The sequence below is a fragment of the Perissodus microlepis genome, chromosome 2, assembly GCF_051167445.1.
Source record: "Perissodus microlepis isolate ML-2025 ecotype Zambia chromosome 2, ASM5116744v1, whole genome shotgun sequence".
NCBI classification, from domain to species: Eukaryota; Metazoa; Chordata; class Actinopteri; order Cichliformes; family Cichlidae; genus Perissodus; species Perissodus microlepis.
In genome coordinates this window covers 11,939,254-11,956,533 of record NC_140462.1, presented here as the reverse complement: position 1 = coordinate 11,956,533, position 17,280 = coordinate 11,939,254, and the positions used below count along the sequence as shown (strand labels likewise).

Below are 17,280 nucleotides of genomic sequence, written 5' to 3'. Positions count from 1 at the left end.
ACTGAGAAATAACTGTCACTAGACAATTACCAAACCATTCAAATACATCCAATTAAAGTCTAAACTATAACAGTATGTAGTTATCCACATGTATTTTATTATTAAATTTGTATTTAACTTTTAAGAATATAATAATATTATTTTGTCCAGTCTACCCTCTTGTGCCCAAATCCCCCACTTCTTTCTTTTACAAGTTCCTGCACTTGATATACTGTCTACCAAAGGCAATCAAGAACTATGAAAGGCAACTATAAAGCTCTTACATAGACTAATGCACATCTGGTAGACAAAGGCACAGGAGGAAAAAAAAGAGTCACACAAAAAAGGCAGGCAATCTCCCATAAGCTAAATTTAAAATATGTGACTATGTTCTCATGAATTCTGAGAGTGTGCAAGCGGTCACCCACTTCCATTTAGAGGAGTAAATTTAAAAAAAAATTATAACGGGTTACCTGAAAGCAGAAGTTAAGAAGCAACAAATCAGGAACTAGTTATTCTAGTGACACACAAAGGGAATTTTCTTTCTTCTTTCACCTCACTTGTGACCACTATAAGCAGGAACTGCTCTGTTATTATTATTATTATTGTTGTTCATGGGGGGGAAATTAGTCAAAAAGGAAAACGGATGCTTTTCTAAAAGTTTATTTTTCATCAAATGCACAAAATCTGTTGACATATGGTTCAATAAAAGGTATATAGTGCAAAGCTTTATTTGATCTCTGTTACAATAATTTTGTGGTCCCCCCAAATAAATAAAAATACTGACAACCTCACAGGGGTGTACTCATCTTTGACTATGTCAGCTGATAGGTTCAAGCCCCGAGACCCCAAGCTGGATAAGTGGTTAACATAATAGATGGGCAAATGAAGGATGAAAACAATGACAAAAGTTGGCTACAGTAAAGCAAAGAGAAAAATAAAACAGGCTGAATATGGAAAATTACAATTGCAAATAATGTTTTTACTCAGGCAAAAACAAAAATACCACAGACAAAGCAAAAGACTTAGACCTAAGACTACTTCTCCTCAACTATATCACTCTCAGAAGACATAGGGATGAATGAAGAAGTCATAACGGTCTGCCCTGCATTTTGAATGCAGAAAATGAGACATTTCAACTAATGTATTTAATCAGTTATATGTTTTTCCACACTGAAAGGTATTACAAATATTATGTTGTGTCTGTTACTTGTGCAGATAAGATAAAGGGGATCAACCATAGAATATTTTTTTCTTACATTAAAAACAGAAAATAAATGTAAAAAATGACAGAACATTTATAAAGTTACTAAACGCTACATTTAACTGTCACAGGCAATATAAATAAATACAATACATACTTTAGTTACACTTCTGCGATACTATGTCTAATAATATGTCAAAAGATCAACACCTATAAGTTTGAGACTGCTACCTGTGTCCAATGTGTCAATGTGGCGGTGAAGTTGAGGTTATATATAAAAGACAACATATTCGTGCACAAATACACCCATATATAAGACAAAATCTTTTAGAACCACTAGATCACGGAGAACCATTACATGTATATTTAAAGTAATTATATAGAAGCATTATTTATTTAGTTAGTTTTTAAAGAAACCCCAGTTACAACATTTTTGTTAAAAAGGTCCATCTCAAATCCAACATTTTAAAACATGCTATGGCACACTCTCATTTGATCACATAACAGGGATGCGGTGCACCTGCCCTCACCTTCAGCGTGGCCCTGTCTGCACTGAGGCGCCTCAGTGTGTTTTTCTGATAAGCTGCACTTCTTTTCTTAAGAGTGTCGGTGTCTGTATTTGATGCGAAACGAAAATCGCCTCTCCACGACCCGGTGGTCATAAAGGAATCATATCGCTCATCATTCAGCAAGGTGCCGCAACGGCTAAAATCTGCAAAACTAGAGGGGCAATAGGTCGTGGGGAAAACGGGCAGACTGGCTGTGGTTGAACGGTAAACGTAGCCACGCCGACAGAGTTTAAAATAAAACACTCCGCTGATTAGAAGGATAAACATAGAAGACACGGTTGAAAGAGCGATTATCAAATAGAGCGTTAAGTTATCGCTCTCTTGTGACTCATCTGCAAACTCTAAAAGTTCGCTTAAAACGGGGAGCCCATCACCAAGCATTATGCTGACTGTCGCAGTGGCAGAGAGAGATTCGAGCCCGTTATCCGTTACTAATACAACAATAGTATGTTTTGGTTCATCGTCCTCTATGAATGTTCTCGTTGTTCTGATTTCCCCTGTATGCAGATCTACCATAAACACGTTAGGCCGTGTTGCTTTGATTATTCTGTAAGAAAGCCATGCGTTATGACCTGAGTCAGCGTCCACAGCCACCACCTTAGTAACCAGGTAACCTCTAGGCGCTTCAGCTGGTACCAAATCTTCAGCAATGTAACCGCTACTTTGCACAGGATATAAGACCACAGGTGCGTTGTCATTTTGGTCCTTAATAAACACATTTATAATGCAGGTGGTGGAAAGTGAAGGCCCACCGCCGTCTCTAGCTGTCACTTTAATTTGGAAGTAAACTGACTGTTCGTAGTCAAACATGCGTGAGGTAAAGACCTCCCCCGTGTCTGAGTTGATGCTTAAGAAAGATGACACTTCTGAGTTTGTGTCCTTTGATATTTGGTATTGGATTTTAGCGTTAGACCCGTCGTCAACGTCTTCCGCTTTGACTTTAATGACAAACGTGCCAACGGGTTGATTTTCCAAGATGTTGGCATTGTACTCGCTTTGCATAAATGTCGGGGGGTTATCATTTATATCGCTAATCACGATTGGTATAACTTTTACACTAGTAAGTGGGGGAGAGCCCGCATCAGTGGCAGTTACTGTGAGGTTATACTCTGGTTGCACTTCCCTGTCCAATATTCCATCAGTCACTAGCATGTAATAGTTTTTGACCTCCGATACTAATTTAAAAAGAACATTTTTTGAGATCGTACAGGTGACACGCCCACTGCTCCCAGTGTCCATATCATATATATTAATCAGAGCAACCATAGTCCCTGGTTTGGAGTCTTCAGCCACGTTAGAAGAGGCCGACTTTATTTCTATCATGGGCTTATTGTCGTTCATGTCAATCACATCAATTATAAGTTTACAGTGTGAGGCCTGGCCACCGCCATCTTTAGCCTGAACATCTAGCTCGTGTGAGCTAGCTTCTTCATAGTCAATGACACCTGATACGCGAACTTCTCCACTTAAAGGGTCAATTTCAATAACACCGCCCAACTTGTCAGACAGATGACTGAAGAAATAAGTTATCTCCCCATACACCCCCTCATCCAGGTCCGTGGCCTGTAGCGTGGTTATGACAGTCCCTATGGCTGAGTTCTCTGGCACAGAGGCTTTGAAAACTCGCTGGCTAAAAACTGGGACATTATCATTGGCGTCTAAAACACGGATAAGGATAGAAGCAGTTCCTGATCTAGCCGGATTTCCCCCGTCAATTCCATTGATTTTCAGTACATGTTCAACTTGTGCCTCCCGGTCCAATGCCTTTTTAAGAACTAGCTCAGGATAAGCATTTCCGTTCATCTGGTTACCCATTTCCAGTGCAAAATTGTCATTCTGGCTCAGTGTATATTCACGGACAGAATTCGTGCCGAGATCGGGGTCATACGCGCTCTCTAAGGGAAAGCGCCTCCCCAGAACTGTGGATTCCACTAAATCCAGTTTTATCTCCCCCGTAGGAAACACTGGGCTGTTGTCATTTATATCTGTAATGTCCAAAACTATGCTGAATGCTTGAAGGGGCTGTTCAAGTAAAAGCTGATACTGTAAAATGCAGGCAGTGGCTTGTGCGCAGAGCTCCTCTCGGTCTATCCGTTGGCTGATCAAAAGATTGCCTGACGCAGTGTCCAGTTCACACAGCTGGCTTGTTCCTTCTGCAACAACACGGGCTCGACGAGCATCAAGCTCTTTCACCTCCAGCCCCAGATCCCGCGCAACGTTTCCAATCACAGAGCTCCTCTGCATCTCTTCTGGAAGAACATAACGGACTTCTCCAAACGAAACAGCGGAAAAGAGACTAAGAAATGAAAAATGCAGCCACCACTTTAACTGAAGTCGACGCATCATCAATAAACATTCTTTCAGAAATGGATGCACTGTCGACATTATAGCTAAGTCGTTAACATACATCCAAATACCGAACTGAAAATGCAACTGCAATCCTACGATTTCCTGCTTCTCTGGCTGAGTTAATCATGCTCTATTAAGAAAGCTGTCAGCTCGGATTTCTCTCTCTCTCTAACCTCTTTTTTCATCTCTCTCTCCCCCTCTCTCTAACTCCCTCTCTCAGACAGCTCCACATACAGCCTCTCTCCTTTTCTCTCCTCATACACACACGATAAAAAGAGAAATGCGCATGCATACACAGCCGCCGGTCCTAACCCAATACTCTAGTTCCACTGACACAGATAGAGGTAGACATGAGCATCCATGACTCAGACTTTATAAAAGAGCGTCACCAAGAGACTGAGAGAATAACTGCAGCTGTCTGTAATATCACCTTGCACCACGTAACCAAAGTGAGCTCAAGTTGGGAGCTGAACATTAACTGCTATAACTACTAATAAGACAAATACGATCATTGTATTTGAAACAACACGATATGGACACAGTTAAAGCAACATTTATATTATGTAACAGAGTCTAGTATGGGATCCAGGATCTGATGTGGGCCCCGATTGATTATGTGATTGATTAGTATTTTGATAGACAAAGTAGTTCTGACCTACAACCATTCAATTTATTCTCTATTTATTAAACACATTGTCCCAAAAGGACAGGGAAAGGAGTTATTTCTACACAAAATGTTATTTATGGCAAATCATTTGGACTTAAACAGACAGACAAACAGACACACACACACACACACACAAAGTCATGAAATGAAAAGCAGAAGAAGTTATTGATGATCTCGCATGCTTGGCGTTACTTTCTTCAACTTAATCCCTCTAGTGGCTGCCACGGAGCTGCTACCAGAATCCAGTTTATTTTCATAAGTAATGACACTAAGAGACAGATGAATCACTCTATCACTCTACTTCCTCTTGCTGAAACAGCAACACCATCCAGCAACATACACATAAATATATCCATGGCACTGCAACTCTAGCTACAGATTAACAATAATATATCCACATATGAAAAGAACTGACTAAGTGATTATGCATACATCACAGAACAGTAGCTATTACATGCTTATCTCAGATAAACAGGGAAGTCTAGTATTAAAAGGTGGCAAGTCTGAGGGAAATGCAGTGGCAAAGGGCTTTTTCCCTCTCTGCACTGTGAAAAATATGACAGCTTGATACATGAGGGTTCATAACGTGTTAAAATATTTCAAAAGAGAATTTGGCTGCATGGGGCATAAAACAAAGGCATATATACAAAATAAACTAATCTCACAAAAGTAGCTGGATAGGATGATCATGCAGCTATGAAGTCTCAAACTAAATAACACTACAACAATGCCATTTCACGCTGTACAGGTTTAGTCGGTAAATTAAATTAAATTAAATTAAATTAAATTAAATTAAATTAAATTAAATTAAATTAAATTAAATTAAATTAAATTAAATTGGGCAAGACATTTTTGTGAAGTTGTCATATTTTCATCAGTAACTAACTTGTGTTATTCTATAACACAGGTGTCAAACTCCAGGACTCGAGGGCCGGTGCACTGCAGATTTTGGATGTGTCTTTGATCCATCACAGCTGATTTAAAAGGCTAAATGACCTCCTCAACATGTGTTGAAGTTCTCTAGAGGCCTGGTAATGAACCAATCATTTGATTCAGGTGTGTTGACCCAGGGTGATATCTAAAACCTGCAGGACACCGGCCCTCGAGGCCTGGAGTTCGACACCACTGTTCTGTAACATTTTTTTTTTTTTTTTGTGCAGCTGAAAGCCTAATAAATTAAAAATAAACAAAATAAAAGAAATAAAAGAAAATGAAAAATAAATACAATAACATAAAATAAAATATAATGATGAGATGAACTGAAAAATAAAGTAAAATAACAACATAACATAAAAAAAATACGAGTAAACCATAGCCAAGAAACCACGTAGCACCAAGGAGATAGAAAAAAGCAACAGTTTTCAAACATTTTCCTACACAGAGAAAAAAAAGATTGGCCAAATGTGTGCATAGAAACCGAATGCTAAATACATTTTGCATAAAATATCTTCTTTAAATTTAACTATTGGGTAAGGAAATTATGCGAGGGTTTAAAACGATTATTTTCAATGTTAACTATTTATTTTCTTTTTTGTTTGTTTATTTATTTATTTATTTTAAATAAAAGCTATTGATTAAATTATTGCTATATTAAGTCATACCTCTGAGCACCCGTCCAGGTCTCCAAACACATCAGCAAAGTCTGATGGACTTTTCTTCAGAGTCTGGTCAGCAGGCAGCGTGTCGTCATTGTATGATGTCACAAACTTAAAGTCACTGGTTCTTGAACCTGTGGTCAGGTATGCATCGTAATTGTAAGTGCTGCGTAAAGTTCCTGTGCCATCAACATCTGCGTAATTAGGAGGGAGATAACCGCTGGGGATGGCAACTGCTCCATCAAACAACAGTCTGGGCTTTCTCCTGCGACAAAACCTCAAACCCAGGATGATGATGATGAAGGTCAGAAAAAACGTGGACACAGACACCAGCGCGATGATCAGATAAGAGGTCAGTTTGGAATTGCTCTCATTATGAGACAGATCCTTCAGTTCTGGCACCTCAGCCAAGTTATCAGAAATTAGTAAATACATGGAACAGGTGGCAGACAGAGAGGGCTGTCCGTTATCTTTCACTGCCACTACAAGGTTCTGTTTCATGCTGTCAGATTCAGAAATGTCCCGCTGTGTCCTGATCTCTCCGCTGTGGACACCGATAGTAAAAAGTCCCGGATCAGTGGATTTGACTATTTGATAGGACAGCCAGGCGTTCTGTCCGGAGTCTGCGTCCACCGCGATCACTTTGGACACCAGAGAGCCTCCGTGTGCAGCTTTGGGGACCAGCTCGGTCATGAAGGAGTTGCCCTCTGGGGAGGGGTACAGGATCTGAGGAGAGTTGTCATTCACATCTGAGATGAACACACTCACGGTCACGTTGCTGCTGAGAGGAGGAGAGCCGTTGTCTCTGGCCACCACGTGGACTTTAAAACTCCTGAACTGTTCATAATCAAACGACCTCACAGCGTGGATCACACCCGTGTCTCCGTTCACAGACAGATAGGAGGACACCGGGGCACCGTTCACCTCACCAGCTAACAGAGAATAAACCACTGTACCGTTCTGTCTCCAGTCGGGGTCTTGAGCACTAACGGAACATAAAGTGGAGCCCGGTTTGTTATTCTCACTCACATATGCGCTGTACGACTGTTCCTCAAACACAGGTGGGTTGTCGTTGATGTCAGCTACAGATAACGGAACACTTTTAGAAGAGGACAGTGGTGGGGAGCCCTCGTCAGTGGCAGTGATTGTAATGTTGTAATCAGACACTAGTTCACGGTCCAGTTGTCCTGTGGTGACCAGAGAATAATAGTTTTTAATAGAAGGAACCAACTTAAAGGGGACACCCTGCTGGATGGAGCAGCGGACCTGTCGGTTATTCTCAGAGTCTCTGTCCTGCACGTTAATGATGCCCACCTCTGTACCAGGTGGAGTGTTCTCTGGTATCGGATTGGTCAGCGAGTTCAGATTAACTACAGGGGCGTTGTCATTCACATCAGTGATAGAAATTATTACTTTAGCGTAGGATGACAGCCCCAGCCCATCTTTTGCTTTAACGCGTATTTCAAATGATGTAGTAGTTTCATAGTCAACAGCACCAATTACTCTTATGTCACCTACTTTACGATCAATACTAAATATCTTCTTCACTTCTTCAGTAACATGTCCAAAGTCATACGTCACATCTCCATTAACTCCCTCATCTGCATCACTTGCGCTTACTGTAATCACTACAGTGTCTAAAGGAGAGTTTTCAGGCAGGCTGGCTTTATAAACGGCTTGGCTGAACACTGGGGCGTTATCATTAGCATCCAACACAGTGACGTGTATAACTAATGTACCTGATCTCTGAGGAGATCCACCATCCAAAGCTGTGAGAATTAAATTCATTTCCTGTTGTTTTTCACGATCAAGTTCCTTTTCAAGAACGAGCTCTATTGTGTTTCCATTTACAGACAAAATAAAATTTTCATTCTTTTTAAGGTTGTACTGCTGCACTGAATTTTGCCCCACATCCGCATCGTGCGCTTCTTCTATCACAAAACGAGCTCCTCTGTCAGCCGACTCTTGAATTTCTATATTAATCCGTTCTTCATTGAATTGTGGTGCGTTGTCATTGATATCTTGAATGTGAAGGCTGATACGATGAAGCTCGAGCGGATTCCCCAGCACAAGCTCGTGTTTTAGGATGCAAGAAGCCTTTTCTCCACAAAGCCCCTCGCGGTCAATCCTGTCTGCAACAATCAACTCTCCGTTATTCATGTTTATGTCACAGTAACGTTTGTCGGTTCCGTCGGTGTCGATGCGGGCTCTCCTGCTGGACAGCGCGCCCGTTTTCATCCCGAGGTCTTTGGCTATATTTCCAATAATGGATCCTCGTTTCATTTCCTCTGGGAAAGAATAGCTCATGTCTCCATGAGCGACATGGAACAAAAGAAGGAGGAAAGAAAACCGACGCGAATGAAACCCAAATATTTTCGAACCCATCATACGCGATTAGTTATTAAAATCCTGAAGAATAACGAAAAAAAGAAGCTGAACCCCACAACACAAATGACAACTGCAATTCTCGGGAGGTCTCTTAGGATGCCGTCCTAATTTAGTCACAAAAGCACAAGAATGCGCGTCCACACCGATGAATACAGGAAATAAAAACTCATAGGGTTGGTGTTTAGCGCCACCGTGAGTTAGGTTATGCAGAAACACCTAAATAGTAAGTGTAAGTACACGGCAACAAATTTCATTTGCTTTATTTGTGCATGTAGTTATCCGCGACGTTCAAATTGAGAGAAAGGAGTCCTACAGTGTGCATTAGATAGAGTTTTGTTTAAAAAAATAGCCTGTGAGAGTACTCTGAATGTCCTTATTTGTCTTCACAAAAAGTTTTTTGAAAATGTAATCTCATGTATTGTTAGTAAGAGGATTCAGACATCTGTCGTGTGCTGTGGACTGTTCTTCACATAGCGATCATCCAGTCACACTACCTTATAATCACCAACACACTTACACACAGCCAGGTAGTTAAGATAAATTTAGTAGCTACTGTATTCCAAGTGACACTATTATGATTGTTTTAGTTTTCATTCAGCATGTTATGCTAATCTGCTGTTCTGAATTAATATTTTCACACTGCTCAGTCTGGACCTAAATATTCAACCTCAGGCATTTGCCAAAAGAGAGTATGGAAACGTGTTTATGTGCTTTTAGGGTGTTTAAAAAAAATTAATCACTGTTTAAAACACTATAGAAATGATACCAGTTGACTATTTTTCTTTTCTACATTTTGGTCTTTGTTGCACTAAAGTCAGTGAATTATTACAAAAAAAAATAAAATATACAGACTCAGAGACATTCAGTTCGGTGTCTCTCTTGTTTCAATTCGTTTTAAATTCCTAACAGGAAAAACATTTACAGATGCCACGATGTATATCATTCTAGGCATATGCATAAAGCATGACCTCAAAATAGTCTGAAAAAATAGATCATGCATACTACTCTTTCATTATAGAAGAATCCATACTGCGCCTAGAGACTGCAGGGGCCAAACTGTTTATTAAATACACAAACTGAATGTATGTTTTCAATCAATGGCATCCTTAAAGCTTTGAGGAGACATGTGTCGCATTGTATTTGCTGATGCATTTTAAAAATTGCCACAAATCCTTATGATAACATGTATTAAGGTTACTATGACACACTTGCTTATTACTGCATATCTTTTAAAAAAAACTATGGCGATTAAAACTGATTACAACACCTTGCAGTACCATATACAGTGAAGGATGCCCCGAACCACACTTTGCACTACTTTGAAAAGATGAAGCAACATCCTCTCAATTAATGGCAACAAAGATACATCATACAATGTGTCACTGAGTATGACCAAGACAGCAACTATGCTCTACATCCAGCAATTATTGTCAGAATGCAATAAGCAACCAGACAAAGCAGCAAGGCACTGACACACACACACTGAAAAGCAATCACTTTAAATCAAGTTAATCCAAAGAAAATACACAACATCATAAAAGTAAAATTAGTCTAAAATCAGTCTTTAACAGACATGTTATTTGGATTACTTGTAATAAGCGTAACAGTTTTTTAATAACACATATCTAGACTGTATTTGTGAAAAATCAAACTCAGTTATGATAAACAATATGACCAATATTCTGGTAAAATCACAAGTTAAAGAAAAAAGTTTTTTGTGGACAACAAAAGTCAAAGCATGAATCTTTTCTGTTAAAACAGCGAACTTGTAATTAATGTTAAAAGTAAAACAAAGGTCACTACAGAGATCACCATGGCACAGTCACAATGGGTGCACATTGAAAAGCTGCAATTAACGCTATATATTCTTTGTATTTTTCCTCTCAAGCAAAATCTCCTTTTTACAATCACAGAAAGCAGGTGAGACTAAAATCAGCTGTCACAAAAACTCAAATAAAGACCAACTGCACACCTGTTATAAAATATTGCTATTAATAAAGTGCGATGAAATGTGCAAAAATATAAAGACCTACATTCGGATGGTATCATCTTTCGAAGAAACACGAGTGGGAAACAATGGTATTCACATTTTCAGTCATTTAGGGGATACATCAGTGAATCTAAAAATATAATTACACAACATATTTGTAGTGCTGAAATGTAAGATGAATTGCATTGCATCATATGACAAAAACGTCTGTCCAAATCAAAGGATGAAAAATGACATCCAAAAGATTCACAGCAACACAGCAAATGTCACAAAGACTTTCAGTCTGACACCCAGTAGCACAACATTGCAGGTGCAATACATACGAATAACATGTGCAAGCAAGCTGTTACAGCTGCTTTTTAGGCATATGTTATTTTAGATGGGCTAGACTTGAAGATGGATACAGTTTGGCACACAAATCTCATGCCGAAATGACACGTTAGAAAGCATGGCCAAAGACGTTCACTGCTAGTGTAATAATGTTGTGTTAAAGATCAAGATGTGGTTAATCAATAAGAGTAACTTACACTATGAAATGCAGCTCACATGTGTAATGGTTTTTAAGTCAAGACTTAAATTCTGCAGCATTGAACCTGTTTTGCTCCAAAACACAACTAAATTGCATAAAAACAATAATAACAACACAGCTAAAGCACACCGTGCCTTTTATGTAGTTTTTTTTTCCCCAAATAGTATTATTTAATAAACAACATTAGCTTAAAGGTTAAGATTGAGGTTTTGATTATAATATGAGAATAATCTTCCTGAAAAAAAAGGCACTTTCACAAATTTCAATTAACAATAAATGTAGTTAAAACTGACTAACAATTGAAAAATGACATGGATGGATAAAAAAAAAGTCCAAGCAAGATGCAATAATATACCTTATGTGAATGAAAACATGTCAGGACAGAATGCTAAATTTCACTAAACAAGACTTAAATCTAAAGTATGAAAAATATGATCACACACCCAGTATAGAAGCATGACCATGGTGAAATTAAACCAGTTTTAGCCACTTTAAAGGAAGATAAAAATGGAAAAACTTTAAGACAACTTGAAATGTAATGAACTACCTCTTGTACGAGTCAAACAAACGGACAATTGTGTAAAGTTGAGGTACAAAAAAAAAAAGATTTTCAGGAAGGAAGTGGGCACAAGATTGAAATATAAGTGGGTTACTGCCAACAGCTCATACCTCTGTGCACCCGTCCAGGTCTCCAAAGACATCAGCAAAGTCTGATGGACTTTTCTTCAGAGTCTGGTCAGCAGGCAGTGTGTTGTCATTGTATGATGTCACAAACTTAAAATCACTGGTTCTTGAACCTGTGGTCAGGTACGCATCATAATTGTAAGTGCTGCGTAAAGTTCCTGTGCCATCAACATCTGCGTAATTAGGAGGGAGATAACCGCTGGGGATGGCAACTGCTCCATCAAACAACAGTCTGGGCTTTCTCCTGCGACAAAACCTCAAACCCAGGATGATGATGATAAAAGTCAGGAAAAAGGTGGACACAGACACCAGCGCGATGATCAGATAAGAGGTCAGTTTGGAATTGCTCTCATTATAAGACAGATCCTTCAGTTCTGGTACCTCAGCCAAGTTATCAGAAATAAGTAAATACATGGAACAGGTGGCAGACAGAGAGGGCTGTCCGTTATCTTTCACTGCCACTACAAGGTTCTGTTTCATGCTGTCAGATTCAGAAATGTCCCGCTGTGTCCTGATCTCTCCGCTGTGGACACCAATAGTAAAAAGTCCCAGATCAGTGGATTTGACTATATGATAGGACAGCCAGGCATACTGTCCGGAGTCCGCGTCCACCGCGATCACTTTGGACACCAGAGAGCCTCCGTGTGCAGCTTTGGGGACCAGCTCGGTCATGAAGGCGTTGCCCTCTGGGGAGGGGTACAGGATCTGAGGAGAGTTGTCATTCACATCTGAGATGAACACACTCACGGTCACATTGCTGCTGAGAGGAGGAGAGCCGTTGTCTCTGGCCACCACGTGGACTTTAAAACTCCTGAACTGTTCATAATCAAACGACCTCACAGCGTGGATCACACCCGTGTCTCCGTTCACAGACAGATAGGAGGACACCGGGGCACCGTTCACCTCACCAGCTAACAGAGAATAAACCACTGTACCGTTCTGTCTCCAGTCGGGGTCTCGAGCACTAACGGAACATAAAGTGGAGCCTGGTTTGTTATTCTCACTCACATATGCGCTGTACGACTGTTCCTCAAACACAGGTGGGTTGTCGTTGATGTCAGCTACAGATAACTGAACACTTTTAGAAGAGGACAGAGGTGGAGAGCCCTCGTCAGTGGCAGTGATTGTAATGTTGTAATCAGACACTAGTTCACGGTCCAGTTGCCCTGTGGTTACCAGAGAATAATAGTTTTTAATAGATGGAACCAACTTAAAGGGGACACCCTGCTGGATGGAGTAGCGGACCTGTCGGTTATTCCCAGAGTCTCTGTCCTGCACGTTAATGATGCCCACCTCTGTACCAGGTGGAGTGTTCTCTGGTATCAGATTGGTCAGCGAGTTCAGATTAACTACAGGGGCGTTGTCATTCACATCAGTGATAGAAATCATTACTTTAGCGTAGGATGACAGCCCCAGCCCATCTTTTGCTTTGACACGTATTTCAAATGATGTAGTAGTTTCATAGTCAACAGCACCAATTACTCTTATGTCACCTACTTTACGATCAATACTAAATATCTTCTTCACTTCTTCAGTAACATGTCCAAAGTCATACGTCACATCTCCATTAACTCCCTCATCTGCATCACTTGCGCTTACTGTAATCACTACAGTGTCTAAAGGAGAGTTTTCAGGCAGGCTGGCTTTATAAACGGCTTGGCTGAACACTGGGGCGTTATCATTAGCATCCAACACAGTGACGTGTATCACTAATGTACCTGATCTCTGAGGAGATCCACCATCCAAAGCTGTGAGAATTAAATTCATTTCCTGTTGTTTTTCACGATCAAGTTCCTTTTCAAGAACGATCTCTATTGTGTTTCCATTTACAGATAGAATAAAATTTTCATTCTTTTTAAGGCTGTACTGCTGCACTGAATTTTGCCCCACATCCGCATCGTGCGCTTCTTCTATCACAAAACGAGCTCCTCTGTCAGCTGACTCTCGAATTTCTATATTAATCCGTTCTTCATTGAATTGTGGTGCGTTGTCATTGATATCTTGAATGTGAAGGCTGATACGATATAGCTCGAGCGGATTCCCCAGCACAAGCTCGTGGTTTAGGATGCACGAAGACTTGTCTCCACAAAGCCCCTCGCGGTCAATCCTGTCTGCAACAATCAACTCTCCGTTATTCATGTTTATGTCACAGTAACGTTTGTCGGTTCCGTCGGTGTCGATGCGGGCTCTCCTGCTGGACAGCGCGCCCGTTTTCATCCCGAGGTCTTTGGCTATATTTCCAATAATGGATCCTCGTTTCATTTCCTCTGGTAAAGAATAGCTCATGTCTCCATGAGCGACATGGAACAAAAGAAGGAGGAAAGAAAACCGACGCGAATGAAACCCAAATATCTTCGAACCCATCATACGCGATTAGTTATTAAAATCCTGAAGAATAACGAAAAAAAGAAGCTGAACCCCACAACACAAATGACCACTGCAATTCTCGGGAGGTCTCTTGGGATGCCGTCCTAATTTAGTCACAAAAGCACAAGAATGCGCGTCCGCACCGATGAATACAGGAAATAAAAACTCATAGGGTTGGTGTTTAGCGCCACCGTGAGTTAGGTTATGCAGAAACACCTAAATAGTAAGTGTAAGTAAACGACAACAAATTTCAATTGCTTTATTTTTGCATGTAGTTATCCGCGACGTTCAAATTGAGAGAAAAGAGTACTACAGTGTGCATTAGATAGAGTTTTGTTTAAAAAAAAATAGCCTGTGAGAGTACTCTGAATGTCCTTATTTGTCTTCACAAAAAGTTTTTGAAAATGTAATCTCATGTATTGTTAGTAAGAGGATTCAGACATCTGTCGTGTGCTGTGGACTGTTCTTCACATAGCGATCATCCAGTCACACTACCTTATAATCACCAACACACTTACACACAGCCAGGTAGTTAAGATAAATTTAGTAGCTACTGTATTCCAAGTGACACTATTATGATTGTTTTAGTTTTCATTCAGCACGTTATGCTAATCTGCTGTTCTGAATTAATATTTTCACACTGCTCAGTCTGGACCTAAATATTCAACCTCAGGCATTTGCCAAAAGAGAGTATGGAAACGTGTTTATGTGCTTTTAGGGTGTTTAAAAAAAATTAATCACTGTTTAAAACACTATAGAAATGATACCAGATGACTATTTTTCTTTTCTACATTTTTGCCTTTGTTGCACTAAAGTCAGTGAATTATTACAAAAAAAATAAAATATACAGACTCAGAGACATTCAGTTCGGTGTCTCTCTTGTTTCAATTCGTTTTAAATTCCTAATAGGAAAAACATTTACAGATGCCACGATGTATATCATTCTATGCATATGCATAAAGCATGACCTCAAAATAGTCTGAAAAAATAGATCATGCATACTACTCTTTCATTATAGAAGAATCCATACTGCGCCTAGAGACTGCAGGGGCCAAACTGTTTATTAAATACACAAACTGAATGTATTTTCAATCAATGGCATCCTTAAAGCTTTGAGGAGACATGTGTCGCATTGTATTTGCTGATGCATTTTAAAAATTGCCACAAATCCTTATGATAACATGTATTAAGGTTACTATGACACACTTGCTTATTACTGCATATATTTTTTTTAAAAAAAGTATGGCAATTAAAACTGATTACAACACCTTGCAGTACCATATACAGTGAAGGATGCCCTGAACCACACTTTGCACTACTTTGAAAAGATGAAGCAACATCCTCTCAATTAATGGCAACAAAGATACATCATACAATGTGTCACTGAGTATGACCAAGACAGCAACTATGCTCTACATCCAGCAATTATTGTCAGAATGCAATAAGCAACCAGACAAAGCAGCAAGGCACTGACACACACACACTGAAAAGCAATCACTTTAAATCAAGTTAATCCAAAGAAAATACACAACATCATAAAAGTAAAATTAGTCTAAAATCAGTCTTTAACAGACATGTTATTTGGATTACTTGTAATAAGCGTAACAGTTTTTTAATAACACATATCTAGACTGTATTTGTGAAAAATCAAACTCAGTTATGATAAACAATATGACCAATATTCTGGTAAAATCACAAGTTAAAGAAAAAAGTTTTTCGTGGACAGCAAAAGTCAAAGCATGAATCTTTTCTGTTAAAACAACAAACTTGTAATTAATGTTAAAAGTAAAACAAAGGTCATTTATAAAGTGTATCTCTCAGTGCAATCACTACAGAGATCACCATGGCACAGTCACAATGGGTGCACATTGAAAAGCTGCAATTAACGCTATATATTCTTTGTATTTTTCCTCTCAAGCAAAATCTCCTTTTTACAATCACAGAAAGCAGGTGAGACTAAAATCAGCTGTCACAAAAACTCAAATAAAGACCAACTGCACACCTGTTATAAAATATTGCTATTAATAAAGTGCGATGAAATGTGCAAAAATATAAAGACCTACATTCGGATGGTATCATCTTTCGAAGAAACACGAGTGGGAAACAATGGTATTCACATTTTCAGTCATTTAGGGGATACATCAGTGAATCTAAAAATATAATTACACAACATATTTGTAGTGCTGAAAAGTAAGATGAATTGCATTCCATCATATGACAAAAACGTCTGTCCAAATCAAAGGATGAAAAATGACATCCAAAAGATTCACAGCAACACAGCAAATGTCACAAAGACTTTCAGTCTGACACCCAGTAGCACAACATTGCAGGTGCAATACATACGAATAACATGTGCAAGCAAGCTGTTACAGCTGCTTTTTAGGCATATGTTATTTTAGATGGGCTAGACTTGAAGATGGATACAGTTTGGCACACAAAGCTCATGCCGAAATGACACGTTAGCAAGAATGGCCAAAGACGTTCACTGCTAGTGTAATAATGTTGTGTTAAAGATCAAGATGTGGTTAATCAATAAGAGTAACTTACACTATGAAATGCAGCTCACATGTGTAATGGTTTTTAAAAGTCAACACTTAAATTCTACAGCATTGAACCTGTTTTGCTCCAAAACACAACTAAATTGCATAAAAACAATAATAACAACACAGATAAAGCACACCGTGCCTTTTATGTAGTTTTTTTTTCCCCAAATAGTATTATTTAATAAACAACATTAGCTTAAAGGTTAAGATTGAGGTTTTGATTATAATATAAGAATAATCTTCCTGAAAAAAAAGGCACTTTCACAAATTTCAATTAACAATAAATGTAGTTAAAACTGACTAACAATTGAAAAATGACATGGATGGATAAAAAAAAAGTCCAAGCAAGATGCAATAATATACCTTATGTGAATGAAAATATGTCAGGACAGAATGCGAAATTACACTAAAAAAGA

The 17,280-nt window shown here is 39.1% G+C and overlaps 1 protein-coding gene across 26 annotated transcripts in view; it reads right to left on the bottom strand.

Annotated features, from left to right (window-relative positions):
* The window catches only part of LOC146392385 (protocadherin gamma-C5-like), a 308,150-nt gene that overhangs the window by 198,873 nt on the left and 91,997 nt on the right, over window positions 1–17,280 (bottom strand). The window contains exon 1 of one of the 26 annotated variants that reach the window (XM_084946847.1): window positions 11,940–14,486. The exons of 22 other annotated variants lie outside the window; for them this stretch is intronic. In XM_084946847.1, coding sequence (XP_084802973.1) covers window positions 11,940–14,321 — 2,382 coding nt within the window. In that variant the 5' untranslated portion in view covers window positions 14,322–14,486. Of the gene's footprint in view, window positions 1–6,369; window positions 8,897–11,939; window positions 14,487–17,280 lie in introns of those variants that run through there. 3 more of the 26 variants (XM_084946974.1, XM_084946824.1, XM_084946957.1) reach the window with 3 other exon arrangements.